General features: G+C 52.0%; 1 gene segment (V, D, J or C); it reads right to left on the bottom strand.

Moving 5' to 3' along the window:
* Positions 1 to 1,685: 1,685 nt before the first annotated feature.
* Positions 1,686 to 11,667, bottom strand: LOC136132464 (immunoglobulin lambda constant 3-like). The segment is given in 2 exon segments: positions 1,686 to 2,027; positions 11,577 to 11,667. Coding segments are annotated over 2 exon segments (411 nt in total).
* Between the last annotated feature and the right edge of the window lie 3,722 nt (positions 11,668 to 15,389).

The raw sequence follows: 15,389 nt of genomic DNA, 5'->3' as shown, positions 1-15,389 counted from the left end.
CCTAGGTGCCCAGGCACAGGTCTCATTCCTTATCCTGACGGGAGGTGTGAGAAGCTGCTTCCTGCTGCCCCTGGGGGTCGGGAGTGGGTGGGAGATGCCCGGCGTCAGCTCCTCTCAGCCCCCACGTGCTCAGCCCAGACTGGCTGAGGTTCAAGCATTGTCCATGTGAAGGTCACGAGTGGAGAGCTGAGTGCGGGTTATCAGGGAGTGGCAGGCCTCTGTCAGGTGGATGGGGACAGGGACTGTCGTGCCAGCAAAGGGAGCAGCGGGAGCAAACTGCAGAGGCGTGAAGCAGTGTTGCCTTTGGTGACAGAAGCCCTTGGGCTTAGAGTAGGTGTTGGTGGGACACAGAGGCAGCAGAAAACGAGTCTGGGAGTGTGGGAGGAGCAGATGCCAAAGGGACCTGTACTGCGGGCTTGGTGTTTGAACTTTACCCTCAAGATGCTGCTACTGGGCCAGTCTGGCCCTGGGCCAGACTAACCCTTCCGGTGGCAGGGCACAGTGAGCCCTCACCTCCAGGAACTAGGACCAAGGCGGGGCCTCCAAGAAGACAACACCCTTTCTCGGCCCCTCCCCCAGTGCCCTTACCCAGATTTCTGACCCAGAGGAGGGGAAGGGCATGAGGAAGCCAGCCCCTCCAACCCAAGACCCCTGTCCCCCATGGTCCCTCTTTGGCCCTAACAACTCTGTCGCCTTAGGCCATGGGTCCCAGGGCCAGCGACCTGGGTCCAGGTGGGCTCAGAACTCTCCAGGTGGTTTGATGCCTGGCTGGTAAGGCCTGGAGAACATTTAACCGGAGCAGGAGGGAAACAGTGCCCCAGAGCAGAAGCTAAGATCAAAGTCCCCTCCCCATGAGCCCAGGAGGAGAAGGGGCCACAGGAGGCCAGGGAGGAAGGAGGCTGGGCCCAGGAGTGGCCCAGCCCAGGGACCAGGCAGGACACAGAGGGAGAGGAATGTGGGCGAAGGTTCCCGAGTCAGTTATGCTAACAGCCATACTGGAAAGAAAGGACAAGCCGGGGGCAGGGAGGTGTGGAGGGTCCCCACCAGGGCAGGGAGGGAGGGCTCATCTGGAGGTCACCAGCCATGGGCAGCTCCAGCCAGGAAGGTGGCAGGGGGTGGGCACGGCCTTGTGCTGGAGGAGGAGTGGGAAGAAGGAGAGGGCGGATGGGTGATGTGTCCTGGTTGGTTGCCTGGGAGATGCCCCCACCCAGGAGACTGTGAGCCTCTCCCTTTAGTTACTTTCTCACTGGCGCCTAGGATTCCCCACCCCACCCCCAGAATTCTGGAGAGGGTGCAAATTAAATACGAGACCAAAAAAAAAAGAAATGAGCAGAGGGCTTCCCTGGTGGCGCAGTGGTTGAGAGTCCGCTTGTCGATGCAGGGGACACGGGTTCGTGCCCCGGTCTGGGAAGATCCCACATGCCGCGGAGAGGCTGGGCCCGTGAACCATGGGCCTGTGAACCATGGCCACTGAGCCTGCGCGTCTGGAGCCTGTGCTCCGCAACGGGAGAGGCCACAACAGTGAGAGGCCCGCGTACGACAAAAAAAAGAAAGAAAGAAATGAGCAGAGATTTCTGAATAGCGATGAAAACATTCTATTGAGAGTTGATTGGGTGCAGGAGGAAGGGCTGGGGGGACCAGGATGGGAGGGGAGACCCCCCAGGGGACCCGTGGCTCCAGGCCCCGGAGGGTGGGGGGTCCAGGGACCTAAGGGCACCCTGAGGACGCCACTGTCTTCTCCACGGTTCTCCCATCGTGCGTGACCTGGCAGCTGACACTCTCATAAGATTCCCACTCGCTGGCCGTCAGGGCCAGGTAGCTGCTGGCCGCGTACTTGCTGTTGCTCTGTTTCAAGGGCTGGGCGGTCTCCACGCCCCTGGTGATGGTGGTGCTGCCTGCCTTCCAGGCCACCGTCACGCTGCCCGGGTAGAAGTCGTTGATGAGACACACCAGGGTGGCCTTGTTGGCCTTGAGCTCCTCAGTGGAGGGCGCGAACAGAGTGACCGAGGGTGCAGACTTGGGCTGACCTGTGTGACAGAGGAGGGGGTGTGAGATGCAGGGGAGGGTCCGGGGTTGCTCACTCCCATCATGGCCTCTGTGAGTGTCCCCATGGTGGCCCTGCTTGCCTTCTCGGTCCCCCCTCCCACTCAGCCCCTGGACAGCAGACAGCCCCCAAGAAGCTGTTCCACATCACTCTTCCGGGTGACCTGGCCAAGCCGTCCCACGTGCAGCCTCAGTGTCCCTGTGTGTAACCAAAGCAGCTCTCCTCCCTCCTTATGATCCTTATCGGACCCTGGAGGTGGCTGCTCCTGCTGTTGGGGTCCTTCCTGCCGGTTACCCCAAGACCAACCTGCCTCCCCAGGCCCCAAGGAGAAAGGTGGGGGTCGGTCCTTAAGCTGGGAGGGCAGAGGGGAAGCAGCCCCCAGAGAGAAAAAACTGACTTTCCCAAGACAGCAGAGGGTGGGACAGGCTGGGAAAGCTGTGAGAGCCACTTACCTAGGACGGTGAGCTGGGTCCCGCCGCCGAAGACGTACCACGGTAACTGAGACTCGGACCAAAACCTGCCGGGCCAGCACCTGGGGCCTGTCCCCCGGGGGCCAGGATGGAGCAGGGAACTGCTGGGCATGACAGGAACAGGGCTGTAGCAGGCAGGACTGTGTCCTCAGGTTGGGGGGTTGGGCAGCCAGCCCCCCACGAGGCTGGGGCACTCCTGGGTGTCCCCATGCCCAGCCCCCTGTCTGAGGAAGGAGCCACTCACACCTTGTCACCCAGTGTGTCCCCCAACTCTGAGGCTGTCCTGTGACCACTGAATCCTCAGTGCTGATGGTGCTGCTGAGTGCCCAGTCCCCTCGGGTGGCCATGTGGTGTGGCAGAGTGAGTCCTGAGCTGGCTTGGACCTGCCTGACCTCTTCTGGCCTCATTTTAGGGCTTCTGGGTGTTCCTTCCCCCATAATTTCCCACAGTCCAGCCAGGCAGCTTTCTTCCTGGGCCTGTGGACACCAGGTCATTTGGGGGCCCCCTGCCCTGTTGTCTCCACTCATTGAGACGCAGTTCAGTTCCTCCTCTTTCATGAAGCCTTCTTGGATCTTTCAGATCATTGTCCTTCTGTCCATCTGTTTTTCCATCCATCCATCCATCATCTATCATCCATCCATCCATCCATCATCCATCCATCTATCTATCAACCATCCATCCATCATCTATCCATCATTCATCCATCCATCCATCATCCGTCCATCCATTCATCCATCCATCATCCATCCATCCATCCATCCATCCATCGTTCCATCCAACCATCCAACCAACAATGGCTCCCAAACACTTGCCTGACAAGCAGTGTTTTACATTCTGGGACATGCCAGGGCCCTTCTGCCTCTCACCCCATCTCTCCCTGAAATCTCTCAGGTGGTGGACAACAGGGCCCTCATCTGGGTCAAGTCTAAGGTCCCTCTCCAGTTCCTGTTGTACCTAATGTCTCTGCAGGATGTAACATAGATTGGCCCCTCTTTCCAGTGACTTGGTTCTCCTTGATGTCTGTGACCCCCACTTTCTTCCTTCTTTGTTTTCCCTTTCCCCTGACCCATGCATGGCTACTGATCCCCAGACTGCCTCCCTGGGTCCTCCTTCTTTGCCATCTTCCCACAATGTGCCCACATGATGAGGCTCGAGTCTATTCCAGCTCCAAGCCCTTTCCTCATCTCCACTTAAGTTGCCTACTGACCATCTCCAGCTGGATGCCCAACAGGAAACTCTAACTCACCACTTCCACATGAGACTGACCACTTTTCTCCTATTCCAGTTCTTTTTCTGTCTTTACCTTGTCACAGGTGACCATGAGTGCTCTCACCCCCAGGCCAGAGAACTTTGTCCTTAGATTCTGCGTCTAAATACTCCTTCTTAAATTTAAAAGAAGGCCCAAAATAAGAAACAACAGAACCACCCTCAGAGACTCCAAAGCCACAAGAAGTTCCAGGTTTTGCCTTTGCTGATTTAAATTCCCAACTCATACAAAGATGCAGCATTGAGTTGGGGCTCGTTAGATGCAAGAATCTCTGCCAGAGGATCAGACCAGTGTGCTTTCCACCTGCTAAGCTGGCCCAGTTAGCTGTGGTTGGTTTTGTGACGCAAATATAAGATCTTTTGCTTTAAATTTTTAGTTGTTTTAAAATTATAAGAATATTAGATATATAACACAAGTAAGCAATCTAGAAGTGCATTTAAAAAGTGCAATGAGGGCTTCCCTGGTGGCACAGTGGTTGAGAGTCCGCCTGCCGATGCAGGGGACACGGGTTCATGCTCCGGTCCGGGAAGATCCCACATGCCGCGGAGCAGCTGGGCCCGTGAGCCATGGCCGCTGAGCCTACGCTTCTGGAGCCTGTGCTCCGCAACGGGAGAGGCCACAGCAGTGAGAGGCCCGCGTACCGCAAAAAAAAAAAAAAAAAAAGTGCAATGAAAGGATACTGGGGACTTCCCTGGTGGTCCAGTGGGTAAGACTCCACGCTCCCAATGCAGGGGGTTCGGGTTCATTTCCTGGTCAGGGAACTAGATCCCACATGCATGCCGCAACTAAGAGCCCTCATGCTGCAACTAAGAAGTCTGTGTGCCGCTACTAAAGATCCTGCTTGCCACAACGAAGATCCCATGTGCCAAAACTAAGACCCGGTGCAGCCAAAATTAATTGATTAATTAAAAAAGAAAGGATACTAGACAGTAACTCAAAGTCTCTATTCACAGATGACATGATCTTATATACAGAGCAAATAAAATTCCGCAGGTGCGTGGTCAACACACTAGCAATGAACAATTCAAAAAGCGAAATTAAGAAAACAATTCCATTTGCAATGGTATTGATTAAGAATGGTATCGATTAAGAACCAATGAAGTGAAAGACTGTACACTGAAAGCTGCAAAATGTTGTTCAAAGAAGTTAAAGACCTAAATAAATGGAAAGATGTCCTGCGTTCATGGATTGGAAGAGTTAATATTTGAAAGAGGACAATACTAACCAAAGTGATCCACAGATCCAATGCAGTCCCTATCAAAATCTCAGTGGGTGATCATTGTCACAGAGATGGAAAAGCTGATCCTAAAATTCACCTGGAATTGCAAAGGACTCCCATAGGCAAAACAGTCTTGAAAAAGAACAGGGAATTCCCTGGTGGTCCAGTGGTTAGGGCTCCATGCTTCCACTGCAGGGGATACCCTGTTCAGGGAACTAAGATCCTGCAAGCCCTGCGGTGTGGGAAAGAAAGAAAGAGAGAGAGAGAGAGAGAGGGAGGAAGGAAGGAAGGAAGAAAGGAAGCATCTCCTCAGCAAATGGTGTTGGGACAACTGGACATCCACATGCAAAAGAATGAAGTTGGACCCCTACCTCATACCATACACAAAAACTCAAAATTGATTGAAGACCTAAGTGTAAAAGCTAAAACTATCTCTTAGAATAAAGCATAGGTGTAGATCTTCATGACCTTGGGTTAGGCAGCAGATTCTTAGATATGACACTAAAAGTACAAGCAATAAATGAAAGAATAGATAAGTTGGACTTCATCAAAATTCAAAACTTTTGTGCCTCCAGGTACATTTTCAAGAAAGTGAAACAACAACTCACAGAATGGAAGAAATAATTTGAAAATCATATATCTGACAAGGGTCTAGTATCCAGAATATATAAAGAAATCTTATGACTCAACAAAGCAACAAAAAGACAACTGATTTAAAAGCTGGGCAAAGGACTTGAGACATTTCCCTAAAGAAGATATCAAAATGACGGACAAGCACTTGAAAAGACCCTTAACATCATTAATAATTATGGAAGTGCAAATCAAAACCACAATGAGATACCACTTCACAGCCAGTGGGATGGATATAAAAATAACAATAATAGAAAAAGGAAATAACAAGTGTTGGTGAGGATATGGAGAACTGTAACCCTTGAGCATTGCTGGTAGGATTGTAAAATGGTGCAGCCACTGTGGAAAACAGTTTGGCCAACCTCAAAAGTTAAACGTAAAGCTACCACGTGACCCAGCAATTCCACTGTTAGGCATTTACCCAAAAGAATTGAAGACAGATACTCAGAAAAACACTTGACATGAATGTACATAACAGCACTATTTACAATAACCCAAAGGTGGAAACAACACATTAACTAATGAACAGATAAACAAAATGTGGTATATCCATAAAATGGAATATTGGGACTTCCCTGGTGGCGCAGTGGTTAAGAATCCGCCTGTCAACGCAGGGGACACGGATTCAAGCTCTGGTCCGGGAAGATCCCACAAGCCTCGGAGCAACTAAGCCCGTGCGCCACAACTAATGAGCCCGCGCTCTAGAGCCCCTGTTCTGCAACAAGAGAAGCCACCGCAATGAGAAGCCCGCGCAACCCAATGAAGAGTAGCCCCCACTAGCTGCAACTAAAGAAAGCCAGCACACAGCAACAAAGACCCAACACAGCCAAAAATAAATACATAAATAAATTAAAAAACAAAAAAAGGAATATTATTTGGCCTTAAAAGGAATGACGTACTGACTCCTGCTAAAACATGGATGAACCTTGAAAACATGATGCTAGGTGAAATAAGCCAGACACTAGGGTCTTATATTGCATGATTTCATTTATATGAAATACCCAGAATAGGCAGATTCATAGAGACAGAAAGCAGATTGCTGGTTGCCAGGGGCTGGGGAATTGGGGGAATGCAGAGGGACGGACTGCTTTGGGGTTTCCTTTGGGGTGATTAATAGACTCAGGAAAAAGATAGTGGTGATGGTCGCAAAACATAGTGAACGCACTAAATGTCACCGAATTGTGTATTTTAAAATAGTTAAAATAGTGAATTTTGGGAATTCCCTGGTGGTCCACTTGTTAGGACTTGGTGCTTTCACTGCTGGGGGCCGGGTTTGATCCCTGGTCAGGGAATTAAGGTCCCACAAGCTACTCGGCCAAAAAAAAAAAAAGTGAATTTTATTTTAAAAGAATTTTATCTCAATTTCTTAAAACACTGAAAGTACCGAGTGCTGGGGAGAATACAGAGCAACTGTAACTCGTACACATTGCTTGTGGGAATGTAAAAAGTTTTAGCCACTCTGGAAAGCTGTTTGGTAGTTTTATATAAACATACACTTACCCTCTGATCAATCAAATCCTACTGCTAGGTATTTAACCAAGGAATGAAAACTCATGTTCAAACAAAGACTTGTATGCAAACGTATATAATGTCTTTATTTATCATTGCCAAAAACTGGAAACAACCCAAATGTTCCTCTATTGGTGAATAGTTAATGAACTCTGATACGTTCATAGATGGAATCCTACTTAGCAATAGAAAAGAACAAACTCTAGATAAAGGGGTTAATTGGATAATTGCAAAGGTGTTATACTGAACTAAAGAAGCCAGACTCATATGGTTACGTACTTGGAATATATTGAGCAATAAAAAGGAACGAAGTGTGTACAACCAACAGTCTGGATGAACAGCCAGAAAACTATGCTGAGTAAAGACAGTCGCTTCCAGGGCGTATATCCAGAGAAAACCATAATTCGAAAAGACACATGCACCCCAATGTTCATTGCAGCACTATTTACAGTAGCCAGGACATGGAAGCAACCTAAATGTCCATCACAGAGGAATGGATAAAGAAGATGTGGTACATACATACAATGGAACATTACTCAGCCGTAAAAAAGAATGAAATAATGCCATTTGCAGCAACAGGGATGGACCTAGAGATTGTCATACTGAGTGAAATAAGTCAGAGAAAGACAGATACCGTATGATATCGCTTATATGTGGAATCTAAAAAAATGGTACAAATGAATCTATTTACAAAATAGAAATAGAGTCACAGATGTAGAGAACAAACATGGTTACCAGGGGGCAAAGGGGGGGAGAGATAAACTGGGAGATTGGGATTGACATATGCACACTACTAAATATAAAATAAATAACTAATAAGGACCTACTGTGTAGCATGGGGGACTCTACTCAATACTCTGTAATGGTCTATAAGGGAAAAGAATCTAAAAAAGGGTGGACCTATGTATATCTATAACTGATTCACTTTGCTGTCCACCTGACATTAACAACACTGTAAATCAATTATACTCCAATAAAAATTTTTTAAAAAAAGAAAAAGAACGTAGGTCCCAAAAGGGTACATGCAGTATGATTCCATTTATAGAACAATCTTGAAAGGACAAAATTAGAAAAGACCAAATTAGTAGTTGCCAGAGTTAGCAGGGGCTTGGGAGGGAGAGAAGTGGGCATGGCTAGAAAGGAGTATTTGTGGCCATGGAAATGTTCTGTACCATGTCAATATCCTGGTTGTGATTTTTTATTTTACAAGACATTACCATTGGGAGAAACTAGGTGAAGGGTAGATGGGAGCCCTCTGTATTATTTCTTACAGCTGCATGTGAACCTACAATTATCCCAAAATAAAAAGTTTAATTTAAAAAAAGATTACATACTGCATGATGCCGTTTATATCTCGAAAAGGCAAAATTATAGGATCAGAAAGAGATCAGTGGTTTCCATGGTTGGGGCAGAAAAAGGGATTGACTACACAGAGGGCGCAGGGAAATTTTGGTGGGGGTGGAAATGTTCTATATCTTGATTGTTGTGAGGGTCACACAACTCTATAGTTTTATTAAAATTTATCCAACTGCTAATACCAAGAAGGATGAATTTTACTCTGTAAATCGAAATAAAACAAAAGCAGTGTGCTAGTATGACATATTGCAACCTGTTTATAAAAATCTTTATTATGTCATTACAGTTGTCAAAAAAACCGTATCAAATGACTGTGTAATACTCCCTACCATGAATGTACCGCAGTTTATTTTACCTTCCCTTATCATTGGACATTTAGGTTGTTTCTACTTCTTCCCCAGGAGCACACTTATAGTATTCAGCTGAAGTTCTGATTATATCATCAAGATAAATTTCTAGAGGTGGAATTGCTTGATTAAAAGGAATGTATGGGGCTTCCCTGGTGGCGCAGTGGTTGGGAGTCTGCCTGCCGATGCGGGGGGCGCGGGTTCGTGCCCCGGTCTGGGAGGATCCCGTGTGCCGCAGGGCGGCTGGGCCCGCGGGCCGTGGCCCCTGGGCCTGCGCATCTGGAGCCTGTGCTCCGCGACAGGAGAGGCCGCGGCAGTGAGAGGCCCACGTACAGCAAAAATAATAATAATAAAAAGGAATGTATGTTTTTATGAGTCTTGGTATGTTATTCCAGAAATTGTTTGTTCCAGAAATTCAGCCTCCCGCTGACAGTCCATGACTGTGCCCGTTCCTCCCCATCAGCACTCTGATAACGTCACTTTAAACGCACTTGGCAATTTCATAGGAGATCTTGGTACCTGGTTACCGTGGACCTCCTCCCCATCCCCAAGGCACAGGCTTTGGCCAAAGCCCCTTCTCCACGTCCCTTCTCCATTCTCTAATCTGCCCTCACAGTGGTCTCTGATCTGGAGCCATTTTTCCAAAACACAAACCTGACACTGACAGTGCCCCACTTAGATCCCTCAATGACTCCTCATGGACCCCAGTATAAAGGACTAGGTTACAAGACCCCCATGGTCTGCACCCCGCTCTCCCTGGCTCTGGAAGCTCCCTGCGGGTCTGTGCACCTCAACTCTCCTCCTCAGCACCCCTTGCTCCCTTTGCCTGGAGCCCCCGCATCATGGGTCAGCGCCCTGGATCTGTAAGACCAGCTCGGGCATCCCCCCCCCCACATCTTATTTCTCCTAAAATGGTCCATGGGTCTGCCCTATGCCTGGACATGACCCCCTTGGTTCAGGCCCACCCTGAGACCCTGAGTGGCCTGTCGGGTGAGTGGACGTCCTCGGGGAAGACCAACTTCTTGCAGACCATCCCTTCTCTTGGACCATTTTGTTAAAATACAGGACACAGCATTCTCTTAACTGTCCAGCAAAAAAGCCAAGGGGGCATCCTGGCTCCTCCCTCTCCTGGTCCTCTCACCTCCTGACTCTGTCCAGCTCTCTGTCCCCTCTGCCCATGACAACACCCCCCTCCCTGAGGCCTCTCTAGTTCTGATTTCCCGCCCCCTCCCACCCACCCAACTCCAGTCACATTTCCTTGCAAACATCCCCCAGGACCCCCCAGATGAAGTCTATCTTCCAAGGACAGATCCTCCACGTCTGGGCCTGGCCGCCCCTCTAGCCTCTCTCAGACCCACGTGCTGCAGCCCTGCAGACCCCCAGGCGCTTCCTGAGGGTTCTGTGCCTGTGCTGCATTGCCCAGGTGGACCCCTTGACCTGAACTCCAACCCCAGTGGGGCCCCCTCTGTCCTGCAGGCAGCGCGCTGCATGTGGCGGTTGTCGCCGGGCCCCTCTTCCCTGGACCTTGAGCTGGGGCCTGACCTGATGGAGGTCCGTCTCTCCTTGTGTTCTCCTGCATCGTGCCCTGGCTGTGCAGTCCCTACCGGACGCTGCGGTGCCGGCCCCAACCTGACACTCACAGACACCCACCCACCTCCATGGCTGTGCTGCTCGTGCCGCAGACTCCACTCCTCCTGTCCCAGACCTTCACCACCGCGGCCCCAGCATCCCTGGGGCAGGTGTCAGGCTGCAAGGCCCTCATCCAACTAGGACCCCTCACTTTGCAGAGGGGGAAACTGAGGCTCAGAGAGGCGGACTTGTCAGCCGGGTCTGTTTAGGGGATAGGGATGGGGACAGCTGGAGGCTTGGGCGTTGGAGTCAGAACCAGCTGTGTGACCTTGGGCAGTTGCCTCACCTCTCTGGGCCTCTCTCCCTGTAAATTGGGGGTGACAGAGGGACCTGCCTTGTGGGGCCACTGAGAGGGAGGTTCTGCCCCTAAGTGGTCAGCGCCCATGATGAATGTGCTGCTGTGTCACTGATCATCACAAATGGTCCCAGATGCTCAGCAGTTTGTCCAGGGACCTCCCACCACAAGCAGAGAGGAGGGGGCTGGGGTCTCACAGCAGCGGCAGGGGCAGACTACGGACCCTCGCCCAGGCCTCTCTCATACAGGTGCCTGCACCCTGGTGGGCTTGGGCTCCCAGGGACCAGTCGCAGGAGGTGGCCCTTGGCTGTGGGACCCGGGGACACCAGGGAAGGTCCCCTCACCATACAGCCTCAGCCAGAGCTTGTGCCCTGGTGCTCCAGGGACCAGAGCCTTCCCAGCCAGGGGACGGGTGAGGAGGTGGCTCACCAGCTAAGAGGAGCCCCAGGGATCCCAGGATGACAGCAGCCACTGTCCCCTCCTGCCCCTGCCTCCCTGTTCCTGCTCTACCCCGAGGACCAGAGCGAGGTGGGCGAGGCGCTAGTCTTGGGTACAAAATGTAAGGGGCGCCAAAAAACTCAGTAATTCAGATAAATATTTTAATACAATATAAAAAAATAAAAATTAATGCAAACAAATCCACACTGGACAAAATGTCAACCCTTCAAATAAAGCCACCGTCTGCCCAGGCCCCTCCTCTCCAGCTGATGCTCCCTTCTCGCCCCTCTCCCCTCACCCGCTCTCTGTCCCCACTCCCAGTTCTGCCTGCAGGGACCCTCATGTCCCCCCATGATTCCCTCGGCCCCTTACCTGTGCCACAGGCTCCAAGGGCTGCTTCCTGCCGGGGTTTCCTTGCGGGGGGCCGTGCTCTGCGGTGCTGGCGTCGGGGGCAGCAGGCCATGGGCGCCCACGGCCAGGCCCAGCACTATTAGAGGCCAGTTGTGCCTGGGGACACAGCTCTGACCCCTGCGGGCCTCACAGCCCAACTGGCCTGTCCTGAGCCTCATGTGCCCTCAGGTCAAAGGCACCTCTGGCCGATCCGCTGGCGTGGGCTCCCTGGAGAGGTGTCGGCAGGTGCCTCCGGCTCCCCTCTCTGGCGGTAGCCGTCCCGGTGCGTCCTGGCCCACATGGCCCTGGCCTCTGCTTGGGCCTTCTCTGTCCCTGCCCCCAGCACCCGGCCCCCTCCAGGGCCCATGGCCGTTACTCCTGGGGGCCTCTCCCAAGAGGGGCACCCGCCAACTGCTCTGCTGTGGTCGGAATCCAGGGCTCAACCGCCTCACGCTGCAGCCCTTGCCAGCCCCACCCCTGGGACCCTGGGTGGGGCACATCTGCTCCTGCCCTAGTTCCCAAGGGCGCCTGTGTAGCATCTCCCTGGGGCCTGGAGAGGCCGAGGAAGGCGGCCGAGTGCCAGCGGAAGAGGAGCGGCCGAGGCCTGAGTTCAGCAGGGTAAGGCTGGGGCTTCTCTTCCAACCAGCCTTGGGCGGGTGTGGTGAGAGGGGAGGAAACAGGTGCAGGTTTAGCAAGAAGCCGGTTTCAAGTCAGGGAATCGTGATTTCATTGTAAAATGTGTTTAATGAGCTGTGTTCAGCACCTCATGGTCTCACTCCCCCCGCCCCGTCGTGTCTCACACACACACACACACTCACACACACACGCGCGCGCGCTCATAGATTTTATCCAGAGGTCACCACCACGAGCAGAGTGTCTGGTGCACAGTGGGGACTTCTGCGAGGCTCCCCTTTCCCTTTTTCGTCCAGGGGAGTCTGCCTGCCTCCCCAACATCTGGATGCATCATCGCCCAGGGACCCTGTGCTTTGGGGTGGGGTGGGCGGTGGGCAGAAAAGAGGCACTGAGCCCACCTTGGGTAGCGAGGGCCTGGCTCTATGCTGGTGCTACCAGCAGTGATGCCTCAGGAATGTTATACATAACATAAAATTTACAATTTTAGCCACTGTTAAGTGTACGATTCAGTGGCATTAAGTCCCTTCACATGGTTGTGCAACCATCACCACCATCCACATCCAGAACTTTCACACCTTCCCAAACTGACACTCTGTCCCCATTAAGCACGATCTTCCCATCCGCCTCCCCAGCCCCTGGGAATCACCCTTCTGCTTTTTTTTTTTTTTTTGTCATCCTGCACAGCCTGCGAGATCTTAGTTCCCTGACCGGGGATCGAACCTGAACCCCCTGCAGTGCAAGCAGAGTCTTAACCACTGGACCACAAGGGAATTCCCCACCACCATTCTGCTTTCTGTCTCTATGATTTTGACCCCTCTAGGGACTAAGTAGAATCAGATGGGATTTGTACTTTCAAAGTGCTTTTTAAACTGGGAAGTTCTCCACGCACAACACAGATGGAGGATGACTATAATTATATTTCTTATTATCACCATTGGGAACTGGCCCATCTGGTGTGGCTTGGGAAAACCATCGGCCATCAAAAAACAAACGAATCCCTGATGTTATCCAACTGCCACTTTTCAAATTTTGTGTTGTAACTCCCAGAGGTTGTGGAACCAATTCAGTCAGGTGCAGCCAGAGTCCTGCAACAGTGAGGTCATCCAGAGCAGACGGAGAACAGAGGGCGTCCACGCGAGGGGAGGGCAGCTGGTTCGTGGGGTCCTGCCTCAGTTATCCAAAAACATAGATACACACTGGATAGTGATGGGAAATGCATTTCTTACTGGGGCTTTTGATAGAAAAACCTTTGGAAAACGCAGTCCTGGTCCAGTTGTGTGTAGGAGATGGAGCTCCTTGTCAAACCTGCCCTTGCACATCAAGTTTGTGCTTGAACTTGAGTTCAAGTTCAAACTGGATGGAGTTCGTGTTTGCAACCACTCTTTGCTTCAGATCCTGATGGTTTGTCCATCTCTGTGAGGTTCTCCCCAGGGGCCCCCAGAGTGAATTTCATGGATGTCACGTGCCCTAGTGGAGTTGGGCCATTCCAGACATCCTGTTGGCATCTGTCCTACCGGGGTCATGGGGTGCGTAGCAGACAGACTGATTTCCCCATATCACAGGGAGTTCAAGAAGGCCACCATGAGGTCAGACTCCGTGGACCGATGTGACTTTGCTTAGATCCTCATGTCCCACACACACCGACCGGGCATCCCCGAGGCCAGGTACTGCATCCCAAGACCTCACGGTCCTTGGGAAGATGGGCCAGCACTGAACGGTAACTGGGTGCGGGTGCCCTGACACGTGACATGGGGTATAGGGGCGCCCCTGGGAGGCCCTGATCCAGTCCAGCTTCTCCCCATTGTGGTGCTTGGCCCACTCCAGCCTCATACCTGGGTTCCTTGTACCTTGGGGCCTGGGGTGGGGTTCCTGCCAGGGTCCAGGCTGAAGCTGTTCCCTCGCAGCACCCCTGTGTGGGTGTGACACTTACCCACTGCCCGGGGCCCAGAAGCTGTGGTTCCCCGGAGGACAGCCCCAGGTCTTGGGGAGAAGAAGGGGCTGTCCCTGAATTCAGTGACCCCAGCTACTCCCCATAACCTGCCCTGCACCTGCTGTTGCTACAAACCACATCCTCCTGTGGTGGCCATGGTTGGAAATCTGGGTCTGGCTGGTCCCTGGGGACCCTCGGGGGATGGGCAGGGCCTTCCCAGCTGGTGCAGCTGCAGCTCTGGCCTCCTGAGCCTGTCCCCACCCCGTCCCTGGACCGAGAATGGCCGAGGGCTGGATTCAGGCCGAGCCAGAGAGGTCTGGGTCCAGATGTCCTGCTCAGCAGACCCCCTGCTCAGGGTCCCTGGCTCCTCTGTGCCCCGCCCCCACCCGTCTCCCCTGGAGTGGAGGGGTGTGTCATGTCCAGTCACTTCTGCCCTGCTCCCGTGTCGGAGGGTGCCCCCTGCCTCCTGCTGGTCAGCCCTCTGCCCATTCTCCATCCCACAGGCCCCAGAGACTCCTCCTGTGGCCACCAGGACTCCTCTCTCCCAAGTCGTCTCCAGAGCAGACACGTGGGTCCATCTTCTCCAAGTCCCAGGTGTGAACGTTCTAGAAAATTCCAGGTTCTTGGGATCACTAGATCTGCTGTATGACTCCCAAGCCCTTCTCTGGGGGTGGTCTCCGCTACTGTGGAAGGTTGAAAACATTCTCCAAAGCCCAGAGGTCTGGAGGTTTCATTTGACGTGAGAGTGAGGCTGTAGTCACCCTTGTTTATTTAAGGCCAGTGTGAGAGTTAATTTTATGTGTCAACTTGGCTGGGCCACAGTGCCCAGATATTTGGTCGAGCATTATTCTGGATGTTTCTGTGAGGGTTTATTTGGATGAGATTGACATTGAAATCAGTGGATTAACATGAAATTGATGCTTTGAGTAAAGCAGATTACCTCCCTAATACGGGTGGGCCTCACCCAATCATCTGAAGGCCTGAGTAGAACAAAGACTGACCTCCCCAGAGCTAGAAGGAATTTTGCAGCAGACGGATTCACTGCCCCTTTTCCCTGGGTCTCCAACCTGCCGGTCCATCCTGCAGATTTTGGACTCACATCTCCACAACCATGTAAGCAATTCCTTAAAATAAATCTCTATTTATAGACACACACATCCTGCTGGTTCTGTTTCTCTAGAGAACCCTGGCTCACACAGCTCATCCCATGGATGGTCATTATAATTCCTGTT

This window comes from Phocoena phocoena, chromosome 13, assembly GCF_963924675.1.
Source record: "Phocoena phocoena chromosome 13, mPhoPho1.1, whole genome shotgun sequence".
NCBI classification, from domain to species: Eukaryota; Metazoa; Chordata; class Mammalia; order Artiodactyla; family Phocoenidae; genus Phocoena; species Phocoena phocoena.
The sequence above is the reverse complement of the archived record's forward strand: the minus strand, read 5'-3'. Positions and strand labels throughout refer to the sequence as shown.